The following is a 17518-nucleotide window of genomic DNA, read 5'->3' as shown; positions in this document are numbered from 1 at the left end:
TAATAATAATATTGTCCTGATTCTTTGAATGGTTTTTACTCCATATGTCATTTCTCCATGGGTTCTGGTTTGGGTTTATTGTCCGGTTGAATCGRCAGACTTTTGGATTATAATTTTTTTGGTAAAACCTGTTTTGTCTTTCTCCTTCTGTCACACTTGTTTTGAAGCTGTAATAAAGACACCTGTTCTTTCTAAGTGTTTTTCTTTTTGCCTGAACAGTAGCATGTCTTTGCAGTTTTATAGCAGGGCAATTGTACCTTAGAAATCTAAAAGACATTCAGTACCCAGAAGTGTCAAGGCAAACCGTAAACCGCCACCTTGAAGCAAACGCAGGGAGAGTTTTCCATTAGCCTCGTAGACGTAGTGAAAGCAAACCACTAATGTGTAGTCTGCAGCTGCCAGTCACAACCTCACACTCCAACTAAATACCCTGAAGACACCAACAAAAATGATGCACACTGTACTTAACATTCTGATAAATATTTGATGAAACTGTGTGTTTGGTGACTTTTCTCACATAGAATCAAAACATTCAGTTGATTTGAGAATATTTAATATTTTAGCTGTGTTTTTTTTGCTGAAGTGTTGCTCACTTGCATCAACCACAGCAATGACAGAAAGTGGAAAGAGGTTGAAGCGTTCCACACTGTCAGATCCGGTGGACCAAACCCGGACTAGATCTGCAGGCTTGGCTAACTGCATTGCACACAGATCTATGAACACGTTAACAGGACGGCAGCAAACAGGGACATTGTGTGACTACAGCTCCAAGGCAAAAATATGACTCCTGCTGAAGTCAGCCTGTAGACACTTCAAATTACGGAAATGATGTGGGATTTCTGTGGCAGATTTTGTGTTTCTTACGCCTGTCATATTGAGAGATAGTCATGCGTTAGAGCTGCACAAACATATATGATCATTATCTTATTTAAGAAACAGCATTTGGGTCTGTTAGTGGTCAGAGTGAAAGTAGGTCATTGGTTTTGGTGACAGTAGAAGAGTGATGTAAGCAGGGACCTACATGTCGGTACTGCTTCCTCTCAGGTTTGTAGTTTTCAGTTACAGATCGACCCCTGTCCAGAACTGACACTGAGGTCATGTTTTTATGAGACTGAAACTTTATTTAAATCTAAAAAGGTAAAATAATAATAATAAAATAAAAAGCTGCGAGTAACCTCAAAACAAATGTACAGTGATGCCCCGATTTTCGCGGGGGTTACTTTCGGGAGTACCCGCAAAAAATGCTAAAACTAGATGTGGTCCAAAAATGGCCTACATTTGGGTGGCCTCTTAATGTAGTAAGAACCGAACAAAAAAACACGACAGCAAAAGAGTTAGCAACTACACGCCGCATTAGATAACAAAAAGAGGCTTGTTGTTTCACCTTGTTTGACCGTCTCTTCTGGTAATAATAGCATCAGCCCCACAATAAACCAGAGTCAACATGTCATGGGTCATTACATATCTGTGTCTGACATAAAGGTATTACAATCACTGTAGCATCGTGGGACAGGACTAAAACCTATTTGTAAGGTTAGTTTTGGCTGCAGTGGAAAATTGTTCCGACACTGTTAAAATTTTAGGGGAGAATTTGATTTTTTTCAGTTTCTGGAAATTGAGGRTTTTCTCAGCTGGCTGCAGCTTTCTAGCAAAATTATAAATTTATAAGTATCAATTTGCTTGTATCCCTGTTCATGCTGGTGTTTTACTTGTAAAAGGATACTCATTGAGTGTTTTATTTCCTCCCAATTAAGGAGTCATCCCTATGTTTCTCAGTGCTAAAATGGTAAATAGTCTGTACTTATATWGCACCTTTCTATCCAGCCAGGATACTCAAAGTGCTTTACACTACTATCTGTGTCCTCRCTTACCCRTWCACACWCATTCAYGTTCATTCAGCACACTACTAGATCTCTCTACAAAGCTGATACAGATTAATCAATCTATAGAGWCTAATCAGTGCTTTRAATCACATTCATACACTGATGGGACACACATGAGGGGCAGTGGTGGTTCAGTGACACTTCGWCRTGTGACTGATTAGCAGTGGAAYTGAACCGCCAACTCTCACATTAGATGATCAACTACCCTAACCACTCAGCCACAGTCCCCACAATGCCTGCACTTGAAGGTGGAGCCAAACATCTTTCATGTCTCTCTTTATTAAGCCTGGGGAAACAGTTATCGAGGAACTTGAGTACCATATAGGTACTGGAAAAAATAGGTACGGGGGAACATAGTTGTGGAGATACATAGATACTGTTAAACATAATTATTGATGAACTGGGGAACATAGTTACCGGGGAACATAGGTATCGGGGAGCATAGGTACCAGCCAGGGAACATACAGTAGTTAACTGGGGAACATACCGGGGAATGTAGTTGCAGGGGAACAGAAGACGTTTCTCCATTGCTAAGTGCAGCTCCACTCAGTTCTCGTCAGATAGGTTCTACTCTGGTGTAGGTGATTTGCCACTGTAACTTGTGTCTCCGCTCTGTGGGCGGTATCATTAGTGCAAAGTAGGCAGTAATGTCATTTACAAGAGTGTGCTAAGCTGCCGTTTATTGTTGCTCATTCAGTGCTACAGCTAACTATTGATMTAAAAAGTCATTTGGTCTGTAAATAATACTCATACCCTGCTACAGCAAACAAAATGCAGCAAAATCAAAATGATTTTCTTATAAATTAACTTGCAGTTTTGCTATGAGTGTGAGTAAAAATGTTGATTTATTTTCTTATGAATTTAACTCAATGAAAAACAAATAGAATTTTCTGATAGTATCTTTATTGCACAAAATAAAGTCAGACAAGATATAACCACTTAAAAAAACACAGTCACCTTAACCAAAACTACTTTAAAGTCCAAATGTAATGGGAAAAGCTCTTCTCTCCTGTAGTCGCTTGGCCCACGGCTTCCTCAACCTGGATGGTGAGGCAGCTGGTACCGATGTCGGAGAAGCGTCCTGTGAGCTCAGCTGGCCACTTGTCAAAGGTGACTCTGAAAAAAAGATGATTAGCCTCAATTTTGTTAAACAATAATGATTAAATACAATAAATGTAGAGCAGAGAGTTTTTGTTTTTAGCCTAGATTGCTAACTAGCCATCTAGCTGCTAACTAGTTAGCATTAGAAACAAACATGCACAAAGGACACATCAGTACAAGGTTTTTAAAGAAAAAGTACAATTTCACAAGTGAGATAAGTGTCCCAAAAATTATGTTCAATAACTCACAAAATGCATGAAGCACTCACCGTCTTCAGATGTCTCTGAAGTTTGTCAAGAGTCCYAGTCTACCGTTAGCAGCAGCCAGAACGGTCGGTGGCTGTAGATCACTATATTTACCCAAACCAACTCCAGTCCCACTGGTTTGTCCTTTTAGTCCCCTCAGTGCTCTAAAATATGGCTCAAGATTTTTTAGCTTCTCCTGGCACTTCACGATCACTTCGGAAATCTCTGTAAATTCTCTTGTTTTCAGTTCACTCTGACTTCTCGCACATCTGTTCATAAATTGCATCATCCAGGGTGGTTCATGTAGCTCCACTGGCCAGTCAGTAACTGCTTCATGCTTTGGCACCCCACACACCAAAAAAATGCCAGCACTGCAGTACTACCTTCGAGGAGGTTCCACAAACCGGGCCGAAAAGGAGCCGACAGTGGAAAGAACTTAAACTGGTGTGAAGTGGGGTGGAGCCGAAGAGAATCAAGCCTGTGGAAAAACGCCTACCGGTGAACATACTGTAGGGACCAGGCAGCATAGGTACCAGCCAGGGAACATAGGTACCAGGGTACATTGGTACCAGGGAACATAGGTACAAGAGAGCATAGGTACCAGCCAGGGAACATAGGTACAAGAGAACATTGGTACCAGGGAACATAGTTATCAGGGAACATAAGTAACAGGGAATGTTGGTACCAGGGAACATTGGTACCAGGGAACATAGGTAACAGGGAACATTGGTACCAGGGAACGTAGGTACCAGGGTACACTGGTACCAGGGAACATAGGTACCAGAGAACATAGGTACCAGCCAGGGAACATAGGTACCAGGGAACATAGGTACCAGCCAGGGAACATAGGTACTAGAGAACATAGGTACCAGGGAACATAGTTACCAGCCAGGGAACATGGGTACCAGGGAACATTGGTATCAGGGAACATAGTTACCAAGGAACATAGCAGGGAATGTTGGTTCCAGGGAACATTGGTACCAGGGAACATAGGTAACAGGGAACATTGGTACCAGGGAACACTGGTACCAGGGAGGGAACATAGTTACCAGGGAACATTGGTACCAGGGAACATAGTTACCAGGGAATATTGGTACCAGGGAACATAGTTACCAGGGAACATAGGTAATAGGGAACGTTGGTACCAGGGAACATAGGTAATAGGGAACATTGGTTCCAGGGAACATTGGTANAACATAGGTAATAGGGAACATTGGTTCCAGGGAACATTGGTACCAGGGAGGGAACATAGTTCTCAGGGAACATAGTTACCAGGGAACATAGGTAACAGGGAACATTGGTACCAGGGAACATAGGTAATAGGGAACATTGGATCCAGGGAACACTTGGACCAGGGAGGGAACACAGTTACCAGGGAACATAGGTATCAGGGAACATTGGTACCAGGGAACATAGTTACCAGGGAACATTGGTTCCAGGGAACATAGTTAACAGGGAACATTGGTTCAAGGGAACATAGTTACCAGGGAACATAGGTACCAGGGAACATTGGTACCAGGGAACATAGTTACCAGGGAATATTGGTACCAGGGAACATAGGTAATAGGGAACATGGGGCGGCTGTGGCGGAGTGGTTAGGRGAGTCGTCCTGGAACCAGAAGGTCGCTGGTTCGATCCCCTGTCCAGCCGTCTCAGTTGTTGTGTCCTTGGGCAAGACACTTCACCCACCTTCCCTACTGATGGTGGTCAGAGGGTCCGGTGGTGCCAGTGCATGGCAGCCTCGCTTCTGTCAGTGTGCCCCAGGGCAGCTGTGGTTACAGTGTAGTTTGCCATCATCAGTGTGTGAATGTGAGTGTGAATGGGTGAATGTCTGTTAGTTTAAAGCGCTTTGGGGTCCGGAGGGCTCTATAAGTTCAGTACCATTACCATTACCATTGGTTCCAGGGAACATTGGTACCAAGGAGGGAACATAGTTACCAGGGAACATAGGTAACAGGGAACATTGGTACCAGGGAACATAGGTAATAGGGAACATTGGTTCCAGGGAACATTGGTACCAGGGAGGGAACATAGTTACCAGGGAACATAGCTATGGACACCAAACTACTATATGAAGACTAAAAAAAACGTTTCTCATGCCTGTCTGTATGGTTSTGTCTTCCAGTCTCCCAGTCCAACATCAGTCTAAAGAAGCACCGGAGCAGAAGTATTTTCAGCCCCTTTTTTTGCTGCTTCCGCAACTACAATGACTACCACGTGGAGCCCCCACCYGCCAACAACAAGACACTTTCTTTACCCTCTCCTCCAGAGGAGAATGGCAGTCCTCCTAAGGTAAAGTTACATGTTTTTTTCTTCATCATGTTTGGCCAGAGTCCAAATTTACATACCATTCACATCCAACAGATCTAACACACCGTGTGGGAATAAGTTGATAGTTTCTGACAGGAATCCTAATTTTACTGTAACATTTGTTTGTTTTTGGTACAAAAATAAAGAAAGCGTTCAGTAGAGTTTTCTTTTTCCTTCTGGGAGCTCATGCTGAGGTGCTGTGCCGCCTCACTGAGCTCCCTCCACAGATTCCTCCAGCTGCTTCAAACCCGCTGAACCCAGAGGTTGTTTACCATCTACAGCTCGAAAAATATGGGCTCGCTTCCCATCTTGCATTCTTCGATATCTGCCTACGCACACAGCCACACACACCAAACAACACATGGAGCACCGATCACACAGTTGCTCGCTCTTTGCCGTGGCACAGGAGCACACGTGTTTTACCATGACAACACGTGCCCAAACGCAAACATGCACTGAAACTGATGCTCGCTAATCCCCATAAAGTGGGCCTTGTGTGTATCCGGTATGATGGATCGCTTATCCCTCCCCTCCTCCACTTTCTCTTCGCTCTGACCAATRTAGTAAGAACATGTGAAGAGAACATTCTGGTTGTGGGAAAAAAGTGCCAAAACCCTCAAGCTCCTCTACAAACATACTTTTCTGTTGTTTAAAAAAAGCCGGTAGACTGGGATGAGTAACATCGCATCATTATTCAAAGGAATCGTTATAATATCATATTGTGATAAAGCTGGTGCTTTACATCCCTTGTAGTTAGTAGTTTTCATAGCAACCTGTGACCCGATCGCGTCATGCAGTTGCATCTACAAAATGGTTTATTTGCGTTAAAACTTTGTAAACCTCGCCATAAAAAGCCTCGGTGCAGCGTGAAACAAAACAGATTGTGCTCCTGAATTTCAGGCCAGCGACTGTTTTTTAATGAAGTTGTTCTCACATTCTGTCACTATTTGCACCTTTATCACGGCTCCTCATCCTCATACCTACTTGTACCTTCTGGATCAGTTGATTAAACATTGATTGTTTTTTTTCTCTCTTTTTTTTTTGCTTCGTTTTTCATGGTTTTCCACGCTGTCTATCCCAATCTGTCTCTTTTGTTCCTGCAGTTATTTCTCCGGTATGATCAGGTCCAGGTCGTCTGTTTATTCAGTCTGTTTTTAGCTTTTTGCTTTTCTCCTTACCTCCTCTCTGTTCGCTCAGCGTTATCATTCAAACCGCATGTGGCGGCCAACAGAAAGGTTCGTTTCTTCCTGGCTGATGAAATTTGACTTACTCCAGTTCATAGAGTCATGTTCTCCAGGATATTTTAGAAAGAAGCAATTCACGAGTTTATTATCCCCCTGATGTAACTTGGTGTCCATGTCTGAATTTAAGCCATTTTGTTAAATGATTAGATTGTAGTTCTGCGGTTGAAGGTCAATGAGCATCAAATTGGTTTATGTATTTTCAGCAGTTTGCTTTTCAGGAGAGTAAAACAGACTCATCTGATGCGCGCTGAAGCTGCAGTTCACTCAGCTATTTTGGAATCCAATTTGATTCCTGTGGTTTTACTGTAATTTAGAATATTCACACTCACAGCGTCGCCACATCGCAGCCAAAGCTTTAATGCTGCACTACCCAGCAGATACCTCGCTTCAGGAGCAGGAAGTTCACGCGAGGATGAGCTCTGCTCTTCGTGTTGTCCGAACATGAGCCAAACACAGACTTAAAGAACCCGGCGGGTCATGTCTGTGTCAATGGGTCTCATAGAAACAGCTTAAATCAGCGTCTGAAAATAGAGTTTCCAGCAAGGATGGGAAAAAGAAACGTGAAATGCTAAAAGTAGTGCTATGCTCTCTGAACTATTCCTAGCTGAATAGCTAAATCATCCACATCCTGGTATCTTAAATTAGATTCATTAATAAATACAGCATCCTATTTTGATTTCCAACAATTAATTAAAAAAACAAACTATTGTAGTAAATCACAATGAATAAGTACTGTGAAAAACCTATTATCTACTTTTTACTTTGAAATTCTTAAAACAAATGTGCCTGCAGTGTGTTTTCCTTCAACTTGACAACCTACACGCGGATCTGTTTGAAGAAGCGCCTGACTGCAGTTTCAGAAAAAGGGTCATTTTAACTGGTCTAAATGTCAAGGTCTTAGTGAGTCTTTCTTTACCTAAACTGCTCCTCTGGCAGGAGTAAATACCATCCATCACAGTGCGACAGGGTGTCATTCGGTGTCCTTGCTCAAAGGGAATTCTTCCTACAATACATCAGCGCGCGGGCTGGCGATAAGACATGATAAATACAGCCTGCCTTGGAAAAACACACGTAAACACAGAGACATGCAGGAAATGCCTGGCATAACGAGCAGCAGCTCACTGGTGGGAATGTGTTTGCAGGACTGACAGAGTCCTTGATCCTCACCTCTGTGTACACTCGTGTGTGTGTGTGTGTGTGTATGTGAGTGTGTGTGTGCCTCCTATGGTTGGACCATCTGGCTCATGCCTGCATGTAACCTCAGGCGTGTTTGACAAAGGTCATGAGTGTTTCTCTTTTCCTCCAGACCCTGAAGGCATCAGAGCACCAGACCTCAGTAAACATGATATAACGCAGGAGATGTCTGCAGATTTTTACAAGCCACATGTCTTTTAAATGGAGGACAAACAAACTTTGGACTTCACTGCATTGTAGATCAGACTTATTTAATCCGTCATTAGCTTTATCATAAATTTACAGGTCTTGAATTATCTCCTAAACTTACTTGTGGAGCCTGTAAATACCTGTGTATGCACGGACCATAAAGTGTGTGATTACCAATGTATAAATGTACCATAAAGCATGTTATTATTACCAATGTATAAACATGCTACAGAGCCTGGTATTACCTATGTATAAACCTGGTATTACTTGTGTAAAAGAATGGTATTATCTGTGTATAAACATACTATAAAGCTTGGTATTACCTGTGTATAACCATACTATAGAGCCTGGTATTAAAGCTTGGTATCACCTGTGTATAACCATACTATAGAGCCTGGTATTACCTATGTATAAACCTGGTATTACTTGTGTAAAAGAATGGTATTACCTGTGTATAACCATACTATATAGCCTGGTGTTACCTGTGTATAACCATACTATAAAGCCTTGTGTTACCTGTGTATAACCATACTATAAAGCCTGGTATTACCTGTGTATAAGCCTGGTATTACCTGTGTAAAATAATGGTATTACCTATGTACTGTATAACCATACTATAAAGCCTGGTGTTACCTGTGTATAACCATACTATAAAGCCTTGCGTTACCTGTGTATAACCATACTATAGAGTCTGGTATTATCTGTGTATAAACATAAAATAGAACCTGGTATTACCTATGTATAAGCCTGGTATTACCTGTGTATAAGCTTGGTATTACCTGTGTATAAACATACTATAGAGCCTGGTATTACCTCTGTATAACCATACTATAGACCCTGGTATTACCTGTACACAAGCGTGATATTACCTGTGTATAACCATACTATAGACCCTGGTATTACCTGTACACNTAACCATACTATAGACCCTGGTATTACCTGTACACAAGCGTGATATTACCTGTGTATAACCATACTATAGACCCTGGTATTACCTGTACACAAGCCTGATATTACCTGTGTATAACCATACTATAGACCCTGGTATTACCTGTACACAAGCCTGATATTACCTGTGTATAACCATACTATAGAGCCTGGTATTACCTGTATACAAGCCTGGTATTACCAGTGTATAAACATAGTATAGAGCCTGGTATTACCTGTGTATGAGGCTGGTATTACCTGTGTATGACCATACTATAGAGCCTGGTATAACATCTGTATAACCATACAATAGAGCCTGGTATTACCTGTGTATAAACTTAATATAGAGCCTGGTATTACTTACGTATAATCATACTACAGAACCTGGTATTACCTGTGTATAAATGTACTATAGAGCTTGGTATTACCAGTGTATAAACTTAATATCAAGCCTGGTATTACCTGTGCATAACTATATTATAGAGCCTGGTATTCTTGTACATATTATAGAATGTGATATTACCTGTGTATAAGTGTACTATAGAGCTTGTTATCATCTGTGTATAAACATTCTATACATCCTGGTATTACTTCTGTATAAACATATAAATAAACTTATAATAAAATGTCTGTGTGTTGCCTCCACAGCCCCCAGCCAAGTTCCTCCTACCTGAGGTCAGTATAGAAGACTACAGCAAGAACTGTGTGGTAATTGACCTCGATGAGACCCTGGTTCACAGCTCCTTTAAGGTAACATTCCAATAAATCAAATAATTATAGTCAAAACTATGAAACCTAAACTCCTCCCTTATTCAATTATGTAAGGGCAGCACTTTTTCAATGATTGAAACGCAACACCTGTAATTGACAGAAAATAAATTTGATGTTAGATTTATTGGAGACAATTTACAACCTTTGTATTCAAATTTGAGATAGTAATAAAATCCTACAAACACTTATCTTTTTAACAAGACTTCCTTATTAATCTTTTATGGCCAATCAGTATGTTTGAACTACATTTAAATTGTGTTTATATTCAGTGCTTAGTTTTTTATTCAACCACAGCACTGCATTTTTTGCTACCTTTTCTTGCCTGTGTGGTGCTGATAGAGAATAGTACATATTTTTAGTGGATAGTAAATCTTGTGTGGTGTCCCACCAGGCCTTGGGTGGAGAATCACACTGTCAAATATGATGTATAGATCAAATTTCTGGTAAATATTTGAGCACGTCTCCTTTCTGTTTAGCTGTTTTCAAGTCTCTGGACTGGTACTGCAATGTAAAACATTTTTTGAGCCTCAGATAGTTTATAGAAATTATTTTAAAGTTAAACTTTACCCTGAAATAGGTTCTGGTATGTTTCACAATGGTGTTATTCCCGGATAGGTAAAAGGACAACTTTCCTCTAGTGTTCTTGAGCTTAGTTTTGCCTATCCAAAAAATGGGGTCCATACATACGTATGTTCTACAGAACCTATGTTTCCTGGTACCTATGTTCTCATTGGATTAATAAAAAATGAAAGATGCTTGGCTCCCACTTCAAATCTCTTTGTACTCGAGGAAACATGGGGATATGGGATTTAGGTACTGGGGAACATGGGTATCTATCCATCCATTCATTGTCTTCCGCTTTATCTGAAGTCGGGTTGTGGGTGCAGCAGCTTGAGCAGGGAAGCCCAGACCTCTCTGTCCCCAGCCACCTCTTCCTGCTCTTCTGGGAGGACTCCAAGGTGTTCCCAGGCCAGCCGARAGACAGTCTCTCCAGCGTGTCCTGGGTCTTCCTCAGGTCTCCTCCTGAAGCACCTCCCTAGGGAGGCATTTAGGTGGCATCCTTACTAAATTCCCCACCTCAWCTGGCTCCTCTCGATGTGGAGGAGCAGCGACTTTACTCTGAGTCTCTCCTGGATAAYTGAACTTCTCACCRTATCTCTAAGGGAGAGTCCAGCTACCCTGCGGAGAAAACTCATTTCGACCACTTGYATCCGTGATCTTGTTCTTTCGGTCACTACCCAAAGTTTGTGACCATAGGTGAGGGWAGGACCGTAGACTGATTGGTAAACAGAGAGCTTTGCCTTACAGCTCAGTTTTCACCACAACMGACCGGYACAGAGTCCACAAAACTGCGGAAGCTGCACCGATCCGTCTATCAATCTCACGCTCCATTCTTCCCTCACTCGTGAACAAGACCCCAAGATACTTGAACTCCTCCACTTGAGGCAGAACTTCAGCACCAACCTGGAGACAGCAATCCACGCTTTACCAACTGAGGACCAGATACATCGGTATCTGGGAAACATAAATAGTCCAGGAATTATAGTGATAGGTGTACTGGAGGGTACATAAATATGTGGGGAACATAGGCACTGGAGAGCATAAGTTCCAGGAAACATAGGAAAGGCACCACCAATAAAAAGGTCCATCTTAGATAAAAAAAAATAGTTCAAGATGAAGATTAGCTTTTGCTTCGTTCAGCAGAAAAGAACTGCTTTTAATTAAAATGAACAAAAAACTGTTTACAAAGGTTTTTCTGGTGAAAATGGAATTTCTGTTTTGTTGTGGAAAGTCAGAAAGAAATGTGTACACACCCATTGTGCAGGAAAACAGACACACACACATGTTCACAGAAGGGTGTGTCCTGTACAGTGCACTGTAAATCACGTGAATTTCTCAGAAATCTCGGATCAGTTTGAGTAGGGTTTTATTTTTTTAATTGCCTTCTTCTTTCGTCAAAACAAGTCTGTAACTCGCCACACACTCACTCTGTCCAAATTAGCTCGGTTTGTGCAAGACAAAGTCAAGAAGTGCAAAGACTAAAAAAAAAATCAGCTGAGAGAGAGGGAAACAGCCGAACATGAAGTGACRGCGTTTTCAGTTCCGTTCTCCGTCGTTTACAGGATTTCCTTTGTTCAGTTTCCCATTTGGAAGTGAATATGATTCAAAATATCAAGGCTTTTTATTTTTAAATAGCTGGAATCAGACAATAAGTGCAGAAATAAAACAACAACAACCAACAGGGGATAAGGATGATGCACAGATGGACATAGACTAAAAAAGAAACATTGCGTAACACATCACATACTCTGTGCTTTAGCCTGAATGTTATGGATGAGGGGATAATTCCTGGGTTTATTCTGGGATTAGATGGAGTGTGTTAGATGTGCCAAAGCAGCTGAAAGGAGACAACTATTTACGTCGTTATGAGTTGCATTTATTTTTGCTTAATGTGATGTTGGCACCTCAAGTTTGCATTCTCCATTGGCACTGAGCGTCTCATTCTAAAACAATGCATTATCAACAACAGTGATTGTTTGTGATAGTGTGTTGGACTTCCCTCTAAATTTGCTTACTATCCTGATCATAATCCATATTTTAGGTCAGGTTTGGTCAAAAATGCGTATTAATCTAAAACATCTACACTTTATGTAAAGTAAGCCATGAGTCAAGCGTGATCGGCAGATGAAACGRCTTCTAGAGTGACTTGAAGAGCCTTTTGCCATTCTGAGCACTTACTCCGTTTAGACTTGTCTTTATCCGTCACACACGCCTTCACCTCTCATATGCCTCCATTTTTATGTCCCATCCTCTCCGATCCATCTCAGGGCAGTGATCGGTACGTTCAGTCCTCAGATGACGGAGCATTTAAGCAGAAGAGCATGAAGCACAGGAGCAAAAACGAGTCTGTGCATCTTGTCTTCTATTTTTGCTCCTGCTTTCCTTTGATTGCAGCTGTATTTTACGTTTTCTTCATAGCCTGCCCACAGACTGACTTAATTTTTAGACTTAGAGAATAACCCCTAATAAATTGTTCAGGCTTGTGGTTTTAAATTAAATTAGATTTTTAAATTAGATTCCACATAAATAAACAAAACATCATTGCAGATTCATAAACGTCCCATTAGATTAATATTTACAGAGTTTTAGACAAATATTTACGTGTACTTTTTGCATCACTGAAGCAAACACCCCCTCTGCTGGATGACTAAACTGAGAGGCAAGGAGTAACAAAAAAATAAAACATCATTGTGTTTATTAACAGCTTCTTCGGTGTTCATTAAAACGTCAAAAATGATTTCAGTGTAAAATCCAAAAGTGTGTTATGTAATTAATTGAAATTAAACAGATATAAAAGAAAAGAGAAAAAAAACTGCTGTGTTTGTTTTTGTGTGTAGTTGTCTCTGGAAAAACTTTATATTATAGCCTGCTTTCTTTGATGTGAGAGTGAAAATGCATTGAAAAAAATATTTTTTGTCTTTCTACAAATTTCAAACAAATTAGCTAATTAACATATCAAGCTTTTTTAAATTCTTCAAAATGTTTTAATTTGATTTTACCTACCAGTTAGGCTACTWGTGGTGATGGCAAAAGCATGTTATCATTCTCAAAAGGCACAACTCATACTTTGAAGTATGAAATGAAGGTATAAATGTGATGCAAATTTACTTTTTATTTTAAATCTAAGTAACTGTAAAGTGATTGTTCCCCCCAGGTTTGCTTGTAGTATTTACACTATCTTTTAGAGTTTAAAGTTATATTTACATGACTATTCATTCTGTGCAGGATTTTATTCAAATTAGAGACACATAAGTTCTTCTCTTGTATTACTGAAAAATATATATACCATCACCTATTTTTCTTTTTTTTTTCCATACCAAAAAAATGACTGTTCCTCCTACCTAATCCTTTCATCCTCGTCTTTACGCCTTCTGCTCATCATCTTCCTCCCACACCCCTCTGGTATGAGTCTTCCTCTACCTCCTGCACCTCTTCTCTTCCCTCTCTTGCTTTCAGAAAAAAAAATTGACACAAGTCACACAGAGAAAATGGCAGTGCTCTTCCTGTTCGCTGTCACGTCTGTCATCTTCCTCAGCTCCCAGGTTTCTCTCCAGAGAACTGGTTTTTATTTAACTCTGCGGCGCACTGGAGCCGAGGGGAGCCACATTATGCTGAGAGTCTTCATCGCTCGCCTGGGGCGCCTTGCAGGGCTATTTTACTCTTCTTCCTTTTTGACACGAGAAGTGGGCGTGCGGCTGGGCTGATTCGAGCATCAAAAAAAAAAAATCGCACAAGTTTTGAATCATCTCTCCGTGTCTTGTCTTCCTGCAGCCCATCAGCAATGCCGACTTCATCGTCCCAGTGGAGATCGATGGCACAGTTCATCAGGTAATACTGGAAAACTTCCATATGTAGGCATGAATTCAATAACACGGTGCTGTCCGTTTTAATTTATTAGGCTTTCTCTTGGGAGTCTTGGCTGTGCTTTATTTCCCTCTGTATTTATTTTTCCCTCTTATCTCACAGCTACTGTGTAATCAAAGTCATACCGTTCAGATAACTTTTTGATTTTGTTTTATATCGTTTCCTCGCTTACTGGGAAGATTTAAAATTGTTACATAACTGCGTCGTGACGTAGGCCATTTCCCAAAGCCTGTTGAAGACGGTGCAAACTACAAGTAAAAATGCTTACACTTGCTTGCTGTCAGATAACTGTTTTTTTTTTAACCAAGACTGCACTCCTGCCTCACTGTACTGTTCTGTAGCCTGGTTCAAGTAATCCAGGATAGGCTTTCTGCACCTGCTTTGGCCTGTCCTTGATTACTTGCGCTTGGAGACAGCAACCAGCCCATCAGAGGACAACTAAAAGCAACACAGTTGGTTGCATGGTAGCYTGTTTTATTCTGTTAGTCTGTAGGCTGATGTACAACCCCAATGATTTCTTTGTGTTTCAGCTTCTCTCTGACTACTTGCACACGTTGGCCTTAATATGTTATTTTTATGTCCTACTAAAGGTTTTAGTTTTTGATATATAAAAACATTTAAGTACTTTAAAAAAAATTATATGTTTATTGCATTTTTCTCTTAAGCTATTTGCCATTTTTTTTACTGTCACAATGATTTCTGGGGATGATGATGATGACGGGTTACAGAGAAAACAGAGAGTCGATGCTAAAAAAGCTATAATGTGTGACAATAAATCTATATTTTTGTATTATTGTTTATGTTCTGTACATTGAATGGGTTGAAATGATTAAACATGACAWTGATGTTTAGTACATTAGCTTGGGAGTTAACAACACGTACCGGTATTACTAATATATGTGGTGTTAGCTCCCAAGCTAATATTATTAGCATTAACTGCCAAGCTCATTTTATTAATTCTGGAGGTAACACTTATTAGTAATTTATATGTGTACGCACCATCGTCATATAAACTTAACACAAAAAGTACGGAAATTTGGTTTATTTGCAGATTTGGTACGTTTGGCAGCTCTATTGTCTTTTGTCACATATTTTCAGATATATAGACCGGAGTGTCTAGTAAGCGTTGTCGTTTACCTAGAATGCTTTGCGGCGTAAATAACATGGTCTTATTTCTATAGTTGAAGTAAATGTTTATCATTTCATTTGTAATGTTACAAACAGTCAGAGTTACTTTTAAGACTGTAAGTCTTATATTACATTGTCATATTTTAGGTGTACGTCTTGAAGAGGCCCCATGTGGATGAATTCCTGCAGAAGATGGGCGAGTTGTTTGAATGTGTCCTCTTCACAGCCAGCTTAGCCAAGGTTAGCTGTTTCTCAACATCTCTGCCATATCTGTCACAAAAAGCTCTGCCGGTCTCATTTAATTGATTTTTTTTCTTCATTCAGTATGCTGACCCTGTGGCAGACCTGCTGGACCAGTGGGGGGTGTTTCGAGCTCGGCTCTTCAGGGAATCTTGTGTTTTTCACAGGGGAAACTACGTCAAAGACCTCAGCCGGCTGGGCCGAGAGCTCAGAAAAGTAATCATCATCGACAACTCACCTGCCTCCTATATCTTCCACCCCGAGAACGCAGTAAGTTGTTCTCTGTCCACCGTTATGTTAGGATTCTCACAGTTTCTACTCATACAGTCATTGTGGGTTTTTTTWATTTATAAATGTAAGACTGTGTGTGTTTCAGCCAGAGCAGGTTGCCRAAATTTATAAAATTTCTCCACTTTCAGTAAAAGTTCTTTAGTGGGGTCCATACCTATGCTCCACTGAACCTATGTTCCCCAGTATGTATATTCCTCTGTACCCATGTGCCCAAGTACATATGTTTCCTGGTACCTGAATTTAAGAACCTATGCTTCTCACTACCCATGTTTCCCAGAACCTACTCTCCACAGTGCCAATGATTCTCACTACCTATATGTTCCAATGTACCTATGGAATCTATGTTTCCAAGTACCTAAGTTCCCTGAACCTGTTTATCTGTAGCTACATATTCCCTGTACATATGATCCCTGGAACCTAGGTTCCCCTAAACCTATGTGCCCTGGAGCCTATATGTTTCCTGGTACCTATGTGCCTCGGTACCTAAATGTTCCATGGTACCTATTGTATCTATGTTTCCAAGTACCTAAGTTCCCCTGAACCTGTTGTCCAGTACCTACATATTCCCTGGTAGCTATGTTTCCCAGTACGTATGATCCCTGGAAACTAGATTCCCCTAAACTTATGTGCCCCTGAAACTACGTTTCCCAAAACCTATGTTCCTCAGAGCCTATGTTCCCCTATACCTATATTTTCCCCGGTATCTATTTTCCCCAGAACCTGTTCCTCAGTATATATGTTTTCATAAACCTCGGTACATATTCTCCCTGGAACGTATTTTTCCCACAACCTATGCTTCCTGGTACATTTATATTGCCCTGCACCTACGATATATGTTCTGTAGTACCTATGTTCCCTGTAATTGTGTTCTCCCTGGGTTAATAATGAAAGTCATGAAAGATATTTGGCTCCTCCTTCAAATTTAATTTAAAACAATTGAAAAATATACTGATTTACACTGCAGACATTGTACTGGAGAATATTGGAATGGGTGTCCTGGGGAGAATATAATGATCTAGGGAACATAGGTACCATGGAACGTATTGAGGAACATAAAGGTATTGAGGATTATAAAGGTATTGAGGAACACCTTGAGGAACATAAAGGTATTGAGGAACACATAGTTATTGAGGAACACATAGGTATTGAGGAACATATAGGTATTGAGGAACATATAGGTATTGGGGAACATACAGGTATTGAGGAACATATAGGTATTGGGGAACATAAAGTTATTGAGGAACATATAGGTATTGAGGAACATACAGGTATTGAGGAACATATAGGTATTGAGGAACATACAGGTATTGAGGAACATATAGGTATTGAGGAACATATAGGTATTGAGGAACATACAGGTATTGAGGAACATATAGGTATTGAGGAACATACAGGTATTGAGGAACATACAGGTATTGGGGAACATAAAGGTATTGAGGAACATAAAGGTATTTAGGTACATATAGGTATTTAGGAACACAGGTATTGAGGAACATAAAGGTATTGAGGAACATATAGGTATTGAGGAACATAAAGGTATTGAGGAACATATAGGTATTGAGGAACATAT

The 17518-nt window shown here is 40.5% G+C and overlaps 2 protein-coding genes across 5 annotated transcripts in view; both read left to right on the top strand.

The window, feature by feature from the left end:
- The window catches only part of ctdspla (CTD (carboxy-terminal domain, RNA polymerase II, polypeptide A) small phosphatase-like a), a 37811-nt gene that overhangs the window by 17961 nt on the left and 2332 nt on the right, over positions 1 to 17518 (top strand). Inside the window, exons 2-6 of the mRNA XM_014002184.1 lie at positions 5355 to 5521; positions 9742 to 9843; positions 14197 to 14253; positions 15565 to 15657; positions 15742 to 15927. Coding sequence (XP_013857638.1) covers positions 5355 to 5521; positions 9742 to 9843; positions 14197 to 14253; positions 15565 to 15657; positions 15742 to 15927 — 605 coding nt within the window. The remainder of the gene's footprint in view (positions 1 to 5354; positions 5522 to 9741; positions 9844 to 14196; positions 14254 to 15564; positions 15658 to 15741; positions 15928 to 17518) is intronic.
- Positions 15935 to 17518, top strand: part of LOC106513387 (uncharacterized) — a 2528-nt gene continuing 944 nt past the window's right edge. For 2 of the 4 annotated variants that reach the window (XM_014002187.1, XM_014002185.1), the window contains exons 1-2: positions 15935 to 17378; positions 17467 to 17514. In XM_014002187.1, coding sequence (XP_013857641.1) covers positions 16982 to 17378; positions 17467 to 17514 — 445 coding nt within the window. In that variant the 5' untranslated portion in view covers positions 15935 to 16981. Of the gene's footprint in view, positions 17379 to 17448; positions 17515 to 17518 lie in introns of all 4 variants that reach the window. The other 2 variants (XM_014002186.1, XM_014002188.1) reach the window with 2 other exon arrangements.

The sequence above is a fragment of the Austrofundulus limnaeus genome, unplaced genomic scaffold (assembly GCF_001266775.1).
Source record: "Austrofundulus limnaeus strain Quisiro unplaced genomic scaffold, Austrofundulus_limnaeus-1.0 Scaffold12, whole genome shotgun sequence".
Classification (NCBI taxonomy): domain Eukaryota; kingdom Metazoa; phylum Chordata; class Actinopteri; order Cyprinodontiformes; family Rivulidae; genus Austrofundulus; species Austrofundulus limnaeus.
This window is presented reverse-complemented; position numbering and strand designations above follow the sequence as displayed.